This window comes from Colletotrichum abscissum, assembly GCF_030869225.1.
Source record: "Colletotrichum abscissum strain IMI 504890 chromosome Unknown Scaffold_67.1, whole genome shotgun sequence".
In the NCBI taxonomy this organism is placed as follows: domain Eukaryota; kingdom Fungi; phylum Ascomycota; class Sordariomycetes; order Glomerellales; family Glomerellaceae; genus Colletotrichum; species Colletotrichum abscissum.
The window spans coordinates 133,756-153,565 of NW_026850511.1; the positions used below are offsets into that span (position 1 = coordinate 133,756).

At 53.7% G+C, this 19,810-nt stretch overlaps 7 protein-coding genes across 7 annotated transcripts; 3 read left to right on the forward strand and 4 right to left on the reverse strand.

Moving 5' to 3' along the window:
• Window positions 1-1,499: 1,499 nt before the first annotated feature.
• CABS01_15474 (uncharacterized protein) lies at window positions 1,500-2,012 on the reverse strand (the record flags this gene model as incomplete). The annotated part of the gene is made up of 1 exon (XM_060548809.1): window positions 1,500-2,012. One exon carries the CDS (start codon window positions 2,010-2,012, stop codon window positions 1,500-1,502), a length of 513 nt encoding a protein of 170 aa, XP_060391799.1.
• Window positions 2,013-2,785: 773 nt separating this feature from the next.
• On the reverse strand, window positions 2,786-4,235 carry CABS01_15475 (NAD dependent epimerase/dehydratase; the record flags this gene model as incomplete). Its single annotated transcript, XM_060548810.1, has 3 exons — window positions 2,786-3,110; window positions 3,174-3,762; window positions 3,833-4,235. The coding sequence occupies 3 exons, from the start codon at window positions 4,233-4,235 to the stop codon at window positions 2,786-2,788; spliced, it is 1,317 nt and encodes a 438-aa protein (XP_060391800.1).
• Window positions 4,236-5,231: 996 nt separating this feature from the next.
• Window positions 5,232-5,852, forward strand: CABS01_15476 (uncharacterized protein; the record flags this gene model as incomplete). Its single annotated transcript, XM_060548811.1, has 2 exons — window positions 5,232-5,378; window positions 5,544-5,852. The coding sequence occupies 2 exons, from the start codon at window positions 5,232-5,234 to the stop codon at window positions 5,850-5,852; spliced, it is 456 nt and encodes a 151-aa protein (XP_060391801.1).
• A 556-nt stretch (window positions 5,853-6,408) lies between these two features.
• Window positions 6,409-7,215, forward strand: CABS01_15477 (uncharacterized protein; the record flags this gene model as incomplete). Its single annotated transcript, XM_060548812.1, has 3 exons — window positions 6,409-6,973; window positions 7,088-7,116; window positions 7,177-7,215. 3 exons carry the CDS (start codon window positions 6,409-6,411, stop codon window positions 7,213-7,215), a joined length of 633 nt encoding a protein of 210 aa, XP_060391802.1.
• An 809-nt stretch (window positions 7,216-8,024) lies between these two features.
• Window positions 8,025-10,361, reverse strand: CABS01_15478 (PHD-finger domain-containing protein; the record flags this gene model as incomplete). Its single annotated transcript, XM_060548813.1, has 2 exons — window positions 8,025-10,164; window positions 10,354-10,361. 2 exons carry the CDS (start codon window positions 10,359-10,361, stop codon window positions 8,025-8,027), a joined length of 2,148 nt encoding a protein of 715 aa, XP_060391803.1.
• A 967-nt stretch (window positions 10,362-11,328) lies between these two features.
• Window positions 11,329-11,634, forward strand: CABS01_15479 (uncharacterized protein; the record flags this gene model as incomplete). Its single annotated transcript, XM_060548814.1, has 1 exon — window positions 11,329-11,634. The coding sequence occupies one exon, from the start codon at window positions 11,329-11,331 to the stop codon at window positions 11,632-11,634; it is 306 nt and encodes a 101-aa protein (XP_060391804.1).
• A 2,375-nt stretch (window positions 11,635-14,009) lies between these two features.
• CABS01_15480 (uncharacterized protein) lies at window positions 14,010-14,789 on the reverse strand (the record flags this gene model as incomplete). The annotated part of the gene is made up of 3 exons (XM_060548815.1): window positions 14,010-14,441; window positions 14,504-14,607; window positions 14,654-14,789. Coding segments are annotated over 3 exons (672 nt in total), but the record flags the coding sequence as incomplete, so codon positions are not given.
• Between the last annotated feature and the right edge of the window lie 5,021 nt (window positions 14,790-19,810).

Consider the following 19,810-nt stretch of genomic DNA (forward strand, 5'->3'; position numbering starts at 1 on the left):
CGAAACGCCTCAAAGGCCGAAGCCCACGGCTTCGAGTAGTCAACTCCACGGTAGGTAAAGTTAGGAATTACCCTGCTCCCAGCTCTCGTGCATGCGAAAGGCTGTTGGGGTTTCTAGCGATGAGGATCAGGTTTGATGGAGAAAGACGCTGGAGAATGTGCTTTGCAGTGCCTCCGCCAATACCCCCAGAGGCGGGGAAAATTCCAACTTTGTGTTGCGTCGATGAACTCATTTTTGTTACACGAATGATAGACTGATAATGTAGAATATTGTGGTTATTTCACGAAACTCGAGACAACTTGGACGGTTCATCTCAAATCATTAAATAGTACTTCCTCTCACTTGAGACGCAGAAACGTCACATTTGCCCCTTGTAATCCGTGGAACACCGGATAACAGTGAATGGGGTATTTCCGGTGGATAATATCAAGCAGTCTCCTTTTCGCTCAAGCTCGACCTTAGAAATTGGCTCATCGCTGAATAATCACTCTGCAGACGAAATTTCTGAGTTGAAGTCCGTGGCGCGACTTGATTACGAGGCCATGAGAACCGAAAAATCATGAGCTAAAGCATTCGAATGCAAGGCTTTGTTCTAGACCTAGATTCACGGCGACATGTCCCTACTCACTCGTTACGAGTTCAGTTCGCAGTGCTCCCTCGGACTAGTCACCGGTCGGGGAAATGCCGCCTCCGCCCCTCACACCGGGAAAAGCGGGTCTCCCGACCGTTCGCCTCCGGCCCCCTTGATCCGGCCCCGCGGGATGAAAGAAGGCTAGGATTGGAATGCTAGTCCGAACGAAAGCTTCATTATTCTTGTGCCGTTTCAATATGGCTATTCGTTTGCGGCGGTCAGTTCTCGTTTTGCTGCCTGTATTTGCTACATCCACTTTGGTTTATGTCGGGTTTTAAGACTCGTACTTGGAATGGGCCTTGATCCTTTAAGCTTAAGTAGGTATCTAGCAAGCGAGCATTCTTCTTTATAGACCTATCCCTCAGCAACTCTGAAGATCCATAGTTGGATCTCTCTGGTGCGCGTTAGTATTCTGTATCATGACGTTGGCCATTGGCCTAGAACTTCGCTGGCACGTAAAACCAAATGTCGGCTTCCCGACGGCTGTCTCGCCACCCATCAGCCGAGGAACGCAACAAAATGATTTCATTAGAGAAAACGCTTCTGATACCGAAGCCTGTGTCTGTATTTCATGTAATCACCGGGCCGAAGAGGGACAAAACCACATGTCGCCCGGGCCGTAGAACTCTCACAAATCCTCAAACGTGACGGCTCCCTCCATTGCTCAAGTTGATCTCCATCATCTCATCCGATAATTTTAAGTGTCCTGATCTTTTCAAATGAGCTGTAATTGATCGAAAGCTTGAGAAATCATCACTCCACTTCTTTCTACTGGTTTTGAAAACGGCCCGTTGAAAGTAGCTATGCTTGTACCTCGACATACATTACTCAACGGTTCTGTCTTGCTGTGTGATACCGAGCATTCGGGTCACACTTCAACTTCGTCTTCTTCATCATACTTAACCATGCCTACTCTTACGACGCCCTCTTCTACCTCCCCCACTTCTACCGACTCTTCTACTTCAACTGATTCTTCTACTACCTTAATCCTAACAACATCCTCTTCTACCTCGTCTTCATCTACCGACGCACCGACAACAACAAGCTCTTCATCCTCTAGCACCGACACGGCTTCATCTAGCACAGACAGTATTACTTCCTCAAGTTCAAGCAGTTCAAACTCTGGTGGAAGCACCGTCGCTACACCCACCACAAATAGCTCCAGCTCGTCTACCGCAGACACCAGCAGCACGGCATCTGCTAGTAGCACTAGCTCGTCCACCGGCAGTCTAGGAAGCTCTTCAACGGTCAGCTCTGGAACCTCTTCGGCCAGCTTTCCGGGAAGTTCCTTGACCAGCAGCTCGGCAACTTCATCTTCGAGCAGCACATCTCTGAGTAGCCTGGCCACGAGCCTTCTCAGCATCAGCAGAACTCTCGGCATCAGCAGCAGCAGCAGCGTCTCCTTGCTCTCTCTCTCTCCTCGACCAGTGTGCCCACAATCTCGGCTTCTATCCTACCAAGCAACTCCTCAGCCGTCCTAATTTCAACTTCCAGCTCTTTGACCAGCTCTCTCACCACTCTCACTCCGTCGTCGTCATCCTCTTCTGTTGTCGTCTCGCCTACGTTAAATTCCGATACAAGGGGAGTCTACGATCCGTCCATCGGTCTAGCCTTCCCTGATCCGTGCACCACTCCGTCCACCACTCCGTCCATCACTCCATCCCCTACTTCATCTGGCACCCCTTCGACGCCGGCGAGCTCCACAGGAGTTGCTTCCATCTCCTTCGGAGTTCTCTTCAATTTGCAAGTTCTCGCGGGCGCCGTCCCAACCAACCCGGTCTAGACATGGGTTCATGTCTTGCAGGCCCTAGGTTGCATTCTGTCATGGCCTGTATTATCTCTCATTGCCCCTCCGGTCACATTCATAACATAATTGAGTTGAATAGAACATAACCATGTTTAATCAAACTTAGTTGAGATTTCTCCAATATGTTCGAAGACCGTTGGGGGTGTCTTATCAGATTCAACATTCTGTGACCGTTTCCCCATAGCGAAGTTAACAAAAAGCAAGCATTCATGAATACCATTCCCACACTAAATAGTACCAATTGAAACTTTTCCGTGCTCATCAACTCACTCCATCCTTTTTTCTGCTTCGCACACTAATATACCCCTCGAGCTGCGTCACAATCGACAGCTCCCCCCCACCCTCTCTTAGATCAACGGTCGAGCTTCTTCCACAGCCATCGGCGGCAGCATACCAAGCTTGCCAAACTCGAGGTACGTCGCAAAGATGCCCTCCGCCGTGTCAACGAATCCGTTCCAACCCATCACGCGGGCCTTGTTCGGGCTAAGGCGGCCGTAGGCATCTGGCACCACAGCGACGTCCGTGAACATGAACTGGCCCTCGGGGTCCTCGAACGGGTCATTGAGCAGGTTGTGCTTCTTCATAATCTCCTTCCAGGCTTCGTGGTTCTCGGACTCCTTGGCCCAGGCGACAAAGGACCAGGAAAACTTCAAGCTTGCACGGGGGCCGAAACTAGACACAGATAAAAAGTCAGCCAAGGTCGTCATCCTCACAACGAATCAGAGAGGCACGTACCCGATAGGCGGCTTGCCAGGCATTGAAATCGTCTGCATCTTCGACTCATCCAACTCAGGCCTTCCAACCTCTGAAATCCCAAACCACTTCGCAAGCTCGGGCCAGAACAACGCATAGCTAAACGACCCCTGATCGCTCGAGTTAAACCCCTCATTCCCGCAATGCTCATTCAAAACAGCCCACTCGGACAGGTACCCGGTAAGGTGCGCATGCGAGTGCGCGTGGTCCCTGAGCCAAGCCGCCATCGTGCCGGGGAACTCGAGCGGCCTGCCGAGGTGAGCCTGCACGGCGGCGTAGACGCCGAGCCCGTAAAACGCATTCATCTGCGCGTTCTCCACGGCGCCGATGATCCAGGAGGGGCGGAAGACGTTCCATTTTGCGCCCGTCCTGGCGCAGTGGTCAAAGAGGGCGTCTTCCTGCGGGTAGTAAAAGTTTGGCTCGCTGGTGACGCGCTGCGCTGATTCCACGAACGGCGAGATGGCCTGGCCGATGTGGCCGCCGTAGTTCTTGGCGCCGGTCTGCAGGACGATGCGTTTGGGGCGGATGGAGGACTTTTCGAGTCCGCCTAGGAAGTTTTGGAGCAAGGCGGCTGGCCGAGAGTGTTAACCAGAGTGGTCTTTCTCCTCGAGCGGGGAAAAGCGCTTGTGTGGAAAACATACAATTGACTTTGACGAGAGCTTCGGCGTTGGACCAAGCCGCGGCGCCGGGCTCAGGTTTGGGTTGAAGGTAGGAGTAGAAAAAGACGTAGTCCGCCGTGACTTGACGCTCCTTTAGACCCCGCGCGATGACGTCCGCGTCCGCCAGAAAGTCGAGCGAGATGTGTTCGATGCGTGCCTGCTGCTCGGCGGAGAAGAAGCTCATCATCTTCTCCGAGAGGGGGCTTCTCGACACTATCCAGACCTTCTTCCATCGCTGCGGTGCGTCGAGGAGGACCCTGAGGGTGTGGAACCCGCTGATGCCATTGGCGCCAGTGATGAGGGCAGTCAAGTCTGTGATATCCGATGGGAAAGTTGGCAAGTTGCGGAAGATGCCTTTGTTCTGAAGAGGGAGGGCCTGAGACATCGCGTCGGTGTATGAATGGTTTGCGTGATTGAAGTTTCCGAAATGTTGATCTGACCTACCGATTACTGGAAATCCATTGCCGATTGGATACACTCAACCTTTACTTATACAAACATTGGAGGGTACACTACCGAGGCCCTGAGTTGGAGAAGGTCCCTCGCAAGAGGCGATTGTTTGCCAATTGGTCATGTTCGTCTCACCACCCCACCGGCTGCAAGTGGGTGAAGATGTGTCGACGCATACCTACAGCAGTGTCTCTTACCATTTGACAGGTCACGGCGGGATATGTTTTCCGCAGCTTCGACAGCTTAAGAGACGTTCAACATTATGAAAAGCAAGTGTTCACAGTCGCATCAAAGTCTGAGTTGAATGTATGTCAGCGATCCACAGCTAGCAGCTCTCTCAATGTAAGTCATTACGTAGTGTTCCTCAAACGGCGCATTCTCCAGAACGCGGTTTTGACGTTCTAGATCTACAAATCGGCGGGTCCTTCGGTCCAACCATCCATCCGGGTGGCCCAGTCTGCGATGCGTAGCGAGAATGCGGGATCCCGTACGGACGAATTCATCAAGCAACGTCCCCTTGTACGGCCGAGTTTCGTACCATAATTCCTTGCCGCGGTTCAGACCGAGGCAAGTGGGGTATCCTATCCACGGCACACGGCCCACGGTCCACCGCCATTCAAAGGCAATCCTTCAGCTAAAGACGGTAAGACCTAAAGGATGGCGCGCCGGGGCTGCAGAACGACGCCTCGCCGCTTGGGACCCCGCAAGCCGGTACCGATAGACGGGCAGCGTCGAGGATCTGTCGACCCAACGGGACTTACCCACCTCCGGCGGGATGAAGCTTGTTGTGGGGACTTAAAGCCGCCGTCTGTCCCGGAGAGAGCCCCTGACGAAGTTGTGATCCAACATCCTGTGTGTGTATCCTTTTTCAGCAAATAATCCACAAAAGCTCCGCGATATCCCCGTTCGTCCGCCGACTCGCTTCGTAAAGATGAAGATTTACTTCCAGACGGTCGATGTCGTGCATTCAGAAGACTGGAGGATGAACCCTTCAGGGCGAGGTACTCGCCGTCTGCAAAGTGAAGCTCGTTCGAGGTCGAAATCAGACTGTGGCGGTTCTTCACCAACGTCATCAAATGTAATTCCTCCCCTATAGACCACATGTGCTCGGTATTCATATTCCATTACTCGTCCCCTGACTCCAAGTTGGAGTCCGTTTTGTGCTCAAGCTCTCATGCTCCTTTCCATCTTCACCGCTTCTATCTCATCATTGCATGATTTAACACCACAAACTTCTCTCTAGGGCCGTGAAGTAACAGACAGTCAGGCCTGGGACCGCGAGGTGCTTGTCCAGGTATCTTCACTACAACAGACAAACTTCCACGCGGTGAAGCTACTACCGCGGCACCGCGACCCATCAGAGTGGCACATCTCGGTGAGATCTAGCGGCAAAGACGGTGAGGATGAGGAGACCATCATCGTGGACGACTCGATGCAGAACAAGTTCAACATCAGGTGCAACGCTCTGGTCTACGATCACGAGCACGAGGACTTGATCTCCATGTTGAACATGTCACCGACGACGGTCGCCTGTATGGTGAAAAGGGGATGATGATAGATGGGGGAAGGGGCGTTTTGCAATTACGACATAAGGGACACGGTGGGAAGGAAAGCAATAGACCAAAGAGACACATCCTACATTCTTGGTTATAAGAAGGAAGTGACACAGCTGATTAATGTACAACGAGAAATGGTTCGTTTTCTTCGTTCTACCTGTGGCACTCGCTCATCCGATGGTCACCGGTGCTGGGCTGCATCTTCGATCGGGTTCCTCGAGTCTAACCTCGTGACTAGATATGGTACGTGTGAGCACTTCGTTTCAATCATCGCTTTGTATAACTATCCTACCTTCTATTATGATTGGCCACCGCCATGATGGTAGGGAACATCCGCAACTCAAACAACGGGATCGGTCCGGCGCGATCTTGGAACTAGCGACTGCCAGATACGGAACGGATGTGACGAAACACCAAAACTCGATAACGGACCTCTGACACATGAAGTATAAGTAAAGCCTCCCTCCAAGCGTTCCCATGACCCCTCACATCATCATGTACTTGCAACCACGTGCTTCTTGATCCCGACCTTGACACGAATAGCAAGCAAACATGATTTCCAGGCCCTTCCACCACCTAACCATCCTCATGGCATCAGCCGGACCAGTCCTCTCAACCCTCGTGCCCCCAGGCTCCCAACAAGGAACCTACATCGTAACCCTCACCCCAGAAGGCGAAGAACTCCACACCCGAGTCTCCGCCATCCCCGACATCCACGCCGTAGAAGATAAACTCTCCCCATTCTCCCAAGCCACACCACAACTTACACCACACCTCCCCCGCCGCGACGCAACATCCTGGCCCTCCGACACCAAACCCCTCTGCTCCGACAGCCCCTGGATCACCACCGCCGCCTTCAACTCCAACCCCAACGGCGCCCGCAACGCCTTTGCAGCGCAGTGCGCCGCCCTCAACGGCAAACGCCTCGGCTACCGCGAGAAAATCTATAGCCACTGGGGCGATGCGGTGGCGTACATGTGTTCGTATGCCGGAAGCGGGGACGTGGGCAACGGGAGGGACGGCGGGAACCCGTGTGTCGTGCAGGAGTGGGTTGATGCCGTCGAGTGGGCTGCCAGGGCCTGCGGGGGCAGGAATGGGGATGGGTATATGGAGTGTGGTGAGTTTCTTCCTCTTCTTCTCTATATTTACCTCCCCTCCCAGTCTTTGATGTAGAAAATCTTGCGAGGACGTGTAAAGGCGTATGAGCGCGCTGACGTTTGAAATGGTACAGCCTACCTCACAATCCCTGGATGGAAAAAGGTGAGATGAACCTCCAATTGTTTGGACCCTCACGGGATGGCCGGCTGACTTGTGCTCCAGGCGTACGGATACACGCACATCAATACTTCCTTCTGTTGAGGGTCTCTTCGAGGAAGTTGAGGTTAAGCACTTGCAAGCTTAAAAAGGTAGGAAAGTCGCGGCACGGCAGAAGTCACGTCGGCATAGCACTCTTCTTTCCAATGCAGATTGTTTAAAGCTGTCGCAAATTCAACAGGGAAGATTGCATTAGCGTGTTGAAAGGTCCTCTCAGATCGTGCTGTGGAAACTGTAAACCAACCATAATACGAGTTACTCACGCTCTCACTGGTGCCTTGAGAACTTTGGTCAGCTCAGCAATGATAGCATCGCCAGTCTCCTTGGTGTCAGAGCTACCGGCGAGGTCCAGCTAGACCTTTGCTGATAACTCCGAAGATTGGTACACCCGCCTTCAGCTCGCTTCCTTGGTCACTCTGCATAATTCCAGTCATCTCACGATATCTTCAGCACTCTCTTTTCTTAGCATCCTCTCGTTTGTTATTCATAATTAAGCCGCAAGGTATGTACTCGGAAATTATATATACTCATCAATAATCCAAGATGACCTGATGACGGATTGCCCCGTTTCTCTTTCTAAACCTTTTCTTTTCCTCACGTGCCGTCATCGACTTTTCGGGGCCGGTCATTATCGTTGTGCTCCAAAATGCACTCACGTATTACCTGAATGATTTGCGGGCTAGCGGGCTCGCCCCGGGCGGTCCCAGCGTCGGGCCATTACCCCGGAGTCGACCGCCTCGCATGTTGGGTGTGTTTGAACAGAAGGCACATATGTACACAGATGGAAGTGTCCGCTTGGATATGTTGATACACGACCCATGGAGCCACATTTCGCAGGACTCACTTGTGGAATGTTAGCATTGCTGAATCATCATAGGTGATAGTCGGCCATCTTTACGAGGCAGGCTGGGGACGGCATCATACCATTGGACCATGTACTCTCCCTGTCTATTCGTGCTGTTCCTGCAGACGCATCGAACGTTGTACGTCGCCTTCGTCGGCGAGGGTAGGCTGGCCTCCGTGAAACCCGTCGGTGACATCATACCCCCGAGGTGATCTTGAAAACTGCCCGACGCAAATCGCTGTGATCGTTGACTGCCAGGTGCCTGATGGCCACGCTTTTGGCGGCTCTCAACGAGCTTCCGTAGCTCGCTTGCTGCGTCCCCCCCCTTTCCCTGTGCCTCGTTCATCACGGTCTCCGCCTCGCTCTCAGCCTCGTGCTGCGAAACCGACGCCCCCAAGCTGCTCGAGCTATGTTCACTAACGCTCCTTCGAGACGAATGGAACATGGAAGCCGACGACGGTCGACGGGGATCTGGTAATGCGAACGAAGTATTTCGGCTGGGAATGATGATTGGTTCGTCGTCTGTCGAAGAGTCGTCATCCTCGGATTCCCAGCTCTTCTCCCTGCGCGGCATTTCCCGTGTCACCGGTAGTCTTCGTACCTCCTCAAGTCGCGGCTCATCCATCACCATAGTGGTCTCGGCCCGCGCCCTGCCTCTCGAATCAATCGTGAACTTCACAGCTGTGCGAGGTCTCGGAGGAGCCGACTCGGGTATCGACGTCAAGCTCGAGAGGCGAGAGTGCTGCTGTTTCAGGGGCGATATCCTGCCAGACGGGCGGCTCGGTGGCCTACTTGGGCCAGCTACGGGACCATTAGCCACCTGAGGCCTCGGCTGTATGGCTGGAGCGAGCTTAGGCAATGACGGCTTTGCGAGTCCGCGTCTTCCACGATTTTCACTGGCACTTCGTTGCAGTCCATTGAGCCGCCCATTCATTTTGACCGGGGAATTGATAGAAGCATGACCGGATAGCCTTCCTTGACCCAGCTCCTTGGTACTGAGGGAGCGGCGAATATCGCCGTGCATAGGCGCTCTCGATTGTGATTCTGCAGCCGCTGCAAGGGCAAACTGTGCTGAGCCTTGTGTGACGGGGATGTTTGCACCCATGTTTGCAGATAGCGGTCGACCGAATAGGACACCAGGATCGACTCCGCCGGGACTCATAATACCGAAGGGGTCCTCCATGGAGGTTGAGAACGAGTTTGTAACCATGGAGATGTCTGCCGAGCTGGACTGGACATTGTTCATGACAGGTTTGGGAGCCAGGGGCCGTGTCCGTTTGATGGGTTGGGCAGTCTCTTGGCTACCTGACGGCGGCAGGGTAGCAGGCTCTTGAAACATTTGCGAGGCATCAAAGGAAGGCATATGGCGATGTCCCGAAGTTTGAAAGACATTAGGACCAAAGGAGAAGTCGATTTCCATGCCCGACATGTCGGCACTCGGATCCCAGAAGCTTGCAGAAGCGTTGGCCGGAGCCGACATGGGATATCCGAACATATCGGTAGCAGTCACAAAGGCCGCCATGTTGGGATGTTGTGGGTTTCCAGAAAAGTCAGGCTGGCCGTAGCCATGGTCATTCTGCATGTTGTCGTCCTGTAGCTTAGGAGCAAGCTTCCGGCCACCCTTGTGGGAAGATGGGGGAGGGGTTGCCGTTTGCCCGTTCAGATCCACCACGCTCTCCCTGCCTTGTGAACTTTTTACGATGTTGTCTTGTGACGCCTGCTCTGGGCTGGCCGAACCGCCTTCCTGGCTGGAAAAGTCTGCTTGCTCGATCGGGGGCCTGGGAGAAGAGGGCAGTCGTCGAGCTGCGGTGACCGGGGGTAGAGGTAGGTTCGTGTTGGGAGAGAAGTGGTTGGCATGTGTTGCTATCTGAGCAGCGAGGCTCTCGGCGGACAGAGGCCTCTTGAGGCTTGCCGAAGCAGGGAAGGTAGTAGCACCTGTGGCAAAGTCGGGAAAGGACCCCGGAGAGCCTCGAAGGTTACCTGGGGTTGTGTTGAAGACGGAGTATTCCTCTGCAAAGCGAGGCGTCCAACCGCCAGCGTCGTCAAAGTGACCCTGGGACTGCTTGGGAGTTTCGAAAACGGGGCTCGGGAAAACGGCGGAGGTGGGAGTCTGTTTGGGGGTGGGCGGCTGAGCGTTTGGGTTTCCAAAGCTGTAGTCAGAGTTTCTGGTTAGCAAAATGGCGTTTTGATAGATTGTCCGGCCTGCCAATCTTTGCGACCTGGTCGAGAGGCAGAAACAGAAAGACGAACGTGAACGGGGCGGGTTTGGTAGAATTCTTGCCTGGACGCCAGCTGATCCCCACTCATAGCAATTCTACTGTAGTTCACACAACCCTAACTTGAACATGACATGAACCACCCTAACAAACGGAATTGTGCAAGTCTGAGGATATCGAGGAGTTCAGAGGACAGCCAAAGGAAGACCAGGGGTGCAATCGGCGGCTTGGGGGTCGGGGGAAGCGAGGAATGAGTGCTGTCGATTGGTCGGTTGGTGAATGTGAGGTAGGTAGGTAGGTAGGTAGATATCAGGCGGGGGCGACGTCAGATGCGTATATCATTGATCATTACAGAAGGTCCAAGACGGCAATTTCATGGGGAGAAAACTGATTACACCGAATGGCGAAGAGCTGGCGTGAGCAAGAGGATTGTATGCGTAAGGTGTCGGAGGAACTCGAGCCTGGGGGAGGTTGGGAGTCGAGGGGAAGTTTGTGAAAAGGGAGGTCCGTGAGGTGCGGCGCAGAAAGCGTATCGGGACTCTCTGTAGAGCAGAGCGGTGGGAGCGTGATTACAGAAGCAGATGAAATATCTAGTCGTCAGAATCGTAACACGGCAGATGCGAAGACTGGTCTGCAGCGAAGGGCGCTTCCTGGTTCAAGCAGAAGGCAGAATCCAGAAGAGGCAGCACAAGAAGGGGGAAGAAGAGAGATGGTGAAGAAGTGCTAAGGAGCGTCCAGGAACCAATCGTTCACTTTGTGGGAGGGAGAGGATAGGTAGAGTGTGCAAAAGACCAACACCTGGGAAACGAAATGGTCAGGTAAGGTACCTAAGAGCAGCAGCAGCCGCAGCCGATGCAGTAATTAATGGCAAGGTACTGCATAAGCAGGTGAGGAAAGGTAACCTCAGGACGGCGCACAATTGTGCCTCAATGCTAGGTACCAGGTACGTAGATATTGGCAGTTGGCAGATGGCAGATGGCAAGTCGCAAGCCAAGGTACCTCAAGGCAGGTAGAGATGGCCTGTTCTCTCTCTCTCTCTCTCTCTCTCTTTCTCGTTGGAGTTGGCTATTTTTTATTCCTTAATTCATCTCCGTAGGGATGCAGAAATACACAGAGAGGAACAACCTGGGGTGGAAATGCAAGGAAGTACCTCGAGTTAAGGTCGTGGGACGGTACGTATCCCTAGCAGTAAGCATATCTCATTGGGCGAGGCTTGACAAGATAGCGGGATGGGAGCACTGTCCAGGAGAGCACAGCGCACTTGGTGAGACTTCGCTGCTCGCCTACAATTTACCATTAAAACTCAGATGCGAAAGTTACAGGCGCTTCGTCCGACTGACTGCCCATGTCGCTGGGAGCTTCCCGGTGGATAGACTGCTAAGTGCTCTGCTATTTCGTAATTAGATTATAGGGCCAATTAGATAAACGAAACAATCTCTGACTACACGTGCCTTACCCTAGATATTCTGTTTCTTTCTCTCTGGCTTCTCTTCCACAGAAGACAAAGACCAAAGGGAAAGCCACATGTGTTGAGTCCAGTCTGACCAGATCGCCACGACGCCCCCTAACGGCGTTGGCTTCCAGGCTAGAAGCTGACCGATGAGGGGGAAACTCGGCCAACGCCATGGAGGAGAAGATAGGCCAACGTGGCTTAACAAGGAGGCCGGAAGGGTGTCCTTGGGCACCTGTGCTGACAGCTGTAGCGTTTGGTGATGGGCAAGTACAGATAGCAGAGGTTGTGACTAAGATACTCTGTAGGCTCTGATCGCCGAGCCAGAGCGCAACTTGTGCCAACTGAAACAGCCCACGGTACCAACTGCAAAGGGGGCTCTTTACCCTGCCTGCAGTCTCTGTCTTCCTTGGTGACCAGATGTGTCGTTGTCGAGATCCTCTTCTCCTTGGACAGACGCCAGCGCCTATCTAGGGTTTCAACGTGGGCAAACACGGGATGAGGGCGGCACACAAGCTTCGACCAGCGTCGTCGTCCTGGGGAGCCAAGCCAGAGAATACAGCGAACCAACGACCTTCGAGGCCCCGTCTAAAGGGAATGGCGCAATCAGATGGCATGAACGGGCTTGCCAGGCACGGGCACAGTGGTGGGTGGTGTAGTGGTCTGCTGGGGTTCATGTTTGATCCGGGCGGCGGCTAACACAGCTAATGTACTACTGTTAGTGGCTATCGTTCACTGCTGTGTTGCTTCGGCGATGGGAGAGCAGCTCATGTACGGTGTACCTCTCTGTGCACTTTTGCCGACGAGAGATATGCGATGAACCCCCCTCCACATCCTCTGTGTGAGTAGGGAGGCTGAAGAAAGGGCCGGTTCAAGGATGTTCCTGCTCGAAATGGGCATGTCTCGGGGATGGGGAGGAGGGAAATGGGAGCAAAGGCATGCAAATCAGCATCCGTCTAACCACATGGGAATTGCCCTGGCCTGATCTTGGCCTGACTTGCCCCCCCGATCTGAGCCCTGTAAGCTATACTCCCTGGTCTTTCCCGTCTCTCACTCGCTCGGTCTCCGAACCTCGATTCCTACATTCCTTGAGAATGGTGACAGTCACCACCTACGTCTCAGCTATCTGTAAGGATAGCTTATTAAAGTTGCTTCCGCATTCTTGCTGCTCTGTTCCAAGAGTTGCTGATGGCAGTTGCTGATGCGATTGCCGAGACAAGTTAGCCGGTTGCTGGTTGCAACGGGGCTCGGCTGTCCATCGAAGCGAAATGTAGAATGCGATGCGAGGAAGGATCGTCTGCAGAGAGCCCATGCAAGGTACTTGACCAAAGCCAGCCATATCTTTCGCGACTGCACCGTAAGGCGGGGGGGCTACACGGCAAGGCACAAACCTTGGCTAGCCAGCGAGGGAGAAGGAGAGGAGGGAATCTCCAGGACAGTCCTCTCCCGTTCGCTCCTTTGGACAGGGAAGCAGGCACAGCTTGCAGAGCGCCATGCCGATCTTGGCTGTAGTCTCGCTGTAGTCTTACTGCAGGTGTATGGCGGGCAGGCGATGATAGGATGAGCGACATCTGTCAAAAAACGAGCCAACAAGTCTGCAAACTGCAGTAGAACCCGATATGACAGCTGCCAAATACCATTCAATAATGCCCATCCACACAGCGGCGAGTCTGAACCTTGTTGCTCGATGCAGTCATGACGAAATAATTTCGAATGCAGAAAGTCTCTGCAGCCCTGTGAGCAAGACAATTCTCCCCTCCTTCTCTCTCCACCGAGCCAATCTTTCTTACAATGTTATGCACATCACGTCAGTCCACCACCAAACCATTCCCACGGATACCTCCCCCCCAGAGATAACCTAGCAACCAGCACTGGTCGAAGTCTCGGAACTTGTGTTTGGCAGGTCATCAGAAACTCCTGGGGCCCCGGCATGTAAGCGGCAAAACTGGTGAGTCAACGCGGCGCTGCGCTACTGAAAACTAGTACTCGTATATCCTCCTGCAAGCCTGCATCAGCACCAGACTACAGGATGTCATCTGTGCGCTGAACGAGAAAAAGGCGCTCCTCTGGAACTCGATCACGTCGCCGTATCACCAATTATCCGCCCCTCGTCTCACCTACAAAACTTTGGCGAGCCGTGGACCGTCACGATGATGATGCCCACACTATTCCCCGACCTGCGCCGTTCCCTCCGCGCTCCGGTTACAGCCCCACTGTTTCGGGGCCGGACCTCAGCTCGCTTCAGTTACGCCTCGCCAGGGGCGGGGCAGGGAGGTTTCTGGTCCTCTTTGCACGCCTGAAACCTCGCTGGGCAAACCTCGAATCTTTCTCATCTTTCAAACTCCCCAGATCGATCGGTTGGATAGACAACGCGAGCAAAACCGGGCAGCTTTCCGTCCGATATCCGATGGAGCGATTGAGCTTCGGACCTACGAGCCTCTTTTAGACGTTCCCGCTCCTGCTTCCCCTCGTCCGTCGTCCAGAGTTTCAGACGGTTTGGAACTTGCAAGATGTAGTGCGCATCTGCCGAACGGACCCGGGTCAAGAGGATAGACGGGTTGAGACACTTTCTTTTTGGTGGCTCAATCATCGACATCCAGTAGCGATCTCGTCTCCATCTCAACTCCGAACTATCTGTTCGGTAGCTGAACTCTCTTACGTTTGGGTCCTTTCTATGATGAGTTGATGGCTCTTCTGCCAACTCAGTAGATGACCAAAGACAACCGCCGCCATCGCGGAACAAGTATGTGCTACTGGGCGGCTACATTGTAGCCCCTTAAGAGTACCCTAACTGGATGGCAATCCGCAACAAACTTCACACACCCGACGCTTGAAGTCGGTGACCTCTCTTGTCCACTCTGTTTCGGCCGCCCTCTCCCAGATGCCAACTTCCAGACACGCAGCCCGGCGGTACATATTCAGTTGACCTAGAAATGTGTCAACGTGTTTGAGAAAGCACGACGTAGAATTTACACGAGATTGCTTGCTTCACAATCGTAACGGTCGCGGCTGCAGAACTGCAGCGTCTCAGGGTTGCTGTTGCCAAGATCACGTTGAGGAATCCTGCTACACGTTTCTCACCTAGTTTCGCCTCGGTCGGCAAATCGTTCTACGCAAGCACGCAGTCTTGCCTCGTACCCTCTCCCCCGAAAGGCTCCTCGATGGAGGGGTAGACGCAGGTACGGCCTAGCAATGGCCCGGTGCGGCAAAATGAAGCTCCTCACAATTGAATGCGACTTCGCAAGCAAAACTCGCCTCGTCTAACCCAAGCCAATGCTGGTTTCTGTACGAGCGGCAAGGGCTGAATTGGTAATAACGTATTGTGCTTCCTTTTCCTCAGAAGATCGTTCCTGTCTCTGGTTGCCCAAGGCCGTCACGAAGATGCCTCTCCTCTTGAGCTGAGGGACAAACTTCCGAGCGATATTGCCGTGGTCTTGCCTCCCACTGCGCCATGGCAACAGAATTCATCATTTTTTTGTTGATGCAAGGCTCGAACGTGGCCGAAGTTGCCAATGTCTGGTCGAGCGAAAGCTTTGCCTGGGTCGTGGTCAGCTGTTGTGCTTTCTGGACCCTTCGCGAAAGTCAGAACAGCTGTCATCTGCATCTTGGTATATCTACAAGTTCGTCCTCCTGGGCTCGGCGTTGCGCGGCGTCCTCTTGGCCAGACTCGACACTATTCCGCGCTGAATAGATTCGGTCTGACAATCGACCTTTGCGGCCATCCCAACAGCGCGATGTGGGACCTCTTCGCGGTCACGTCGTTCTCGCGATACGGAGATACATTATCACCGAGCATGACAGTGTAAGCGTCGGAGAGATGCATGTCCTCGACACAGCCGACAGGATCTTGTATTTTGGACCACTCCGCACTGAATAGATTCGGTCTGATGGCCCACGTCAACTCGGCCCAGCCAGGAGTTTCAATAACAAGTAGACCTTCTCATCGGCCATACTATCGCGACGGAAGCGTATCTTAGCCGACACGAGCGTCAGGACGCAGAGTTGAGGTTAAACAGGCCTGCATTGTCAGCGATCATTCTTCTTCTGTGAACGTGAGGGGTCTTGCATGAATCACGAACTATGCACTCAATGCGTGATCGATCTCTTGAATCCTACTAACAATCATCAGTCTTTAGACGCTCAGAATGACCGACTGCATCGAGATCATGATCGGATGTTGGGGCATCACGACATCGTAGAAACTCATGATAGGAATCTAAAGTGAGTCAAACACTGGCAAAACGTTCAAGTAAAAAGTAGAGCCTCAGCGCAATAAGGCATGTATGCGCTATTGGGGCTTCATCGACAACGCGAAGGAGAGTAATCAAGAGAATAAACAAACACGTAAGAAAAGCGCGGCATCTTCTCAGCAGAGTTCAAACAGCCCCCCTAGCGATGAACTCAACTCGCAAATCAAGGTTAAATCAGAGTTCAGGGGAGGACCAGCTTAGATCGTGACATGAGGAAATATTCGTAAGCAAACGATTGGATGAGATGACTTCCCGGCAGCAATTGTGACCGTGTTCCTGGATGCTACGGAGAAGGATGTGGCTGGGGACTGAGTTGGTTGAGAAGGGTGTCGTGCTGATAGACGATTGGCTCGTGGTCTCTGCAAGCTGCAAGGGGGTTTAAGTGCTTGCAGTTGAACGTAATTGGTTGGGTCTGGCTTCTTTCGAGCCAACACCGAACGTCTAGGTTCCCATTCCCTCTGTGAGGACTCTAGGAGTTGTAGAGTCCATCACTAGCTCCGAGGTAGTCTCTCCCTACTTGAATCCTCGGTCATCGTGCGATGCGAGAGTTGCAGCGTCGCTAGAGACCTCGCAAGCTGATAGCTGGAGAAGCTTCACTGGGTCTACCTAGGAAGCAGGGGAGGGAATGGACGCAGGAAGCACGACATCGACGTCAAGGCCAAAACCGCCTCGTGAATCGTCAATGACCCCAGCATGTAGCTTGTCCCCCTTTTTGCCCTTCTTCCCGGCAACATCCCACCGTTCCTCTCCCTTCCCCTCCCGCAGCCGACACTGCGTGCAGAAAAGAGAATCCGGATACGACCTCGGACTACGGTAGTTACCTGCCTACCCTCACCGGGCCCGGGACTTTACCACAAACTTGGAACCTCGTCCGGCCGACGGCGGCCAACGGCTGAACCTACGGATACAACTCTCTCCACTTCTTCCTTAAACCCCCCAGTACTCTGCGTCACTTTTTCCCCTTTCTGCAGCTTTTGCCGTGTGTCCCATATGGTAAATATGGATACTCTCGTAGGGCAAGAAAAGAATAAGCACGATCGCCCGCCAATCACTCACCCTCGCCCAGCGCCGGGAAAATAGATGGGAAAAGCCTGTGCGCGGCGCGCGCTGCCCCTCCTCAGAGTCCTCCCCCCTGGTACAGCCCACAGGATATATAAATAATGGCGGGGTCTCCCGGTCGAGATGCATGAATTCCGGGAGATTACGCACATACGCATGCAGCCCTCTCAGGAACACTTCTTTGCGTTCTCTGGTTCCTATTCCTCCTCTTTCCGGGAGGGGGTCCAGTGAAGGTGGTTCTTTGGGGTTTTTTTTTCTGCTCCTTTTCCCATCGCACTCGTCACGAACCAACAGAATTCCTTGGTTCATCTTCTGCCCTTTGCCTAAATGGATCTTCTTCCGGGATGTAGAGACTCTTTCTCTGGGATGCTCCGCCGAACCGAAACAACCGCAAATGGTCCATAGAACGAGCGAAAACCCGAAGACATGTCAGGGACCCGGGGGAGAGATCACACTAGCCGCAGAAGAAAAGAAGGAAGTTCTTGCTAGAGACCGAGGTTCCTGGAAGATCCCTGAGAACACGGACTGTCAAACCCGGGGTCTCTCCGGGCGACAGAGTAGGAGAAGAAGGCAGGCAGAGGTTGCAAAGGTAAAGGAAAAGCTGGAGCGGCCGTTCTCCGATATCCGAAGACCAAAGATCAGTGGCCCCCGGTTGTCCGTCGAATCGGCCAGCCATGATTCACGGCGCCCATCCATTCAACATGCGTCGAGTCGTGTGTACATCACATCGCCGCGCGGGTTTTCCGTCCAAACTATGCAATGTTTTGTCACAGTAGCCGCCGTCACCTCAAGTGCGGTGCCAGAGCGTTTGTGTAAGAGACGAAACGTCGTTTCTGTTTCCCTTCCAGCACTGTAACGGGCATAACAGAACATATCTCTCCCCCACGGCCATCGCACAAACACCCGTACCACAAGCCCAAAACATCCATAGGTTGCTCGCTCTGCTGGTGTCTATCCCCCTGCCAGCTGAACCACCTTCCAAAGTCCCAAGCCCATAGCAAAAAGGAAGGTCCAAAGCATCCACCCGCAGTCATACTTCATGCCCTCTGGCCCCCTCCCATGGCGGACAGGTAATCGAAGCGAAGTGCCCCTCCCGGCTTCCTCCTCCGGGGCGAAGAGCATCATCCACATCCACCTCCACCGGACACGCCGGGTTTCCGTTTGGGAGGCTCCCCTTGTAGTTCAGCTTTGCGCCTAACACCACATCGTAGTATAGTCTGGTTCCGGTTCCTGGTCTGATCTTCTTCCTCCCCCCTGCCCCCAACCCGGAAACCCCTGGCATCTTTCGTCCACTGTAGCGTGGTCCCTCGACGATGACAAGCACTTGCCGTATCTGCCCATGTACATAATAAGTGCGTGGGCGAGTAAATGTGTGTGTATGGTATCCGTAGCCTACACATACCCGCTTTCTTTGCCCACGTACCCAAACTCCCCTGCAATACCACCACCACCACCACCCCGGTAAACCCACGAGCATTGAGGCTTCTTCTCGCGGTTCTTACAAGCCCCCAGAAGGCTATGACTCCTCACTCCAGAATCCAGACAGTGAAGGGAAAGGGAGATCAAGTAGTGCAGGACCCAACAAAGAGCCAAGAAAACGTCGTCGTCCTACGGAATACCACCCATCGTCCGTCTCTCCCCCACCACACCAGTCTCGATCGGCAGTTGACCGCGTTCCCGAACCAGGCACGGGAGGAGAAGACGCACGCAGGGTACGGGATATGTAGGTACGGGAAGCATGCGCAGCATGCACAGATATCCACACGGAAGCACACGCTCACAAAACGCGGCACCAACTGCCCTCGCCTTGCCCAACCCCAAGACCGCAGCACTTTCACCCATCCTTGGCTCTGGACCAGGCCCATCTTCTGCAAAGTGCCAACTGTCCGGCTATGTGTGAATAAACGACCTGCCCCTCTTAGGACCCCACCGATCTTCGACCCATCGGCATCGGGGGTCGGAGGGCCGGGGGGGTCCCTCACAACTTACACTTACCCCTGCCTTGTCCCCGGATCCCGCGCAGCGTCAAAGTCGAATCACCTCCCGCCGGCGGCCTGGCCTTCTCCTCCTTTCCCTCGTCTGCTGCTCGTCGTCCTTCCCCCTTTGGGCAATGCCACGTCCTCAAGTCCCCCTCCATCCCAGCTCGACAAGTCTACAAGTCTATACTACGCATGCCCAAGAAAACAAACCCCCTGAACCCATCCCGCGCGCCGTTTTCCACTCCCCTGACTGACTCCCCATGTCCCCTATCTTGTCTTCCATGTGTTTCTACGGCACATCTTTCTCGGTCTTCCCACGAGCCCCGTCCATCCACCATCGCGATTCCGACGGTCGGGATATGGCTTTGATAGCGGTTGGTGCTAGTGGGCGTTGAGTTCTTGACTAAGAGGGAGGTGCGCAAGGCACGAGGAAGCGGGGGTCGAGGAGTCATGGCATGGCAGTTCGACACGAGAGACAGAGATGCTCGGGTCCTACGTGACTCCCGAGTCTCTTGACGGAACAGATCAGGAACCCCTTCCTCCTCTGTCCCCTCCAACTGCCGGCGGAAGACCGTGAGACCGGCCGTCCATCTCGTCTGTAGTTTTCCCCGTTCCTCTCGGGAGATGCAGTAGAGCCCGGAAATCGCACAACCATGTCACTCTTACTCAAGATCCGTGGTACGCAGTCTGAAGATATCTGTGAGATGCTGTATCAAAGTTCACTAATAGTCAAAGACCTCATTCTGAAATGACCGTGTATTCCTCATTGTGCGCAGGTTAAACGAAAAAATCTAACTAGTACTGGCTTTGCCCCCCCGAGGTTTTGTTTCCCAACGATAACA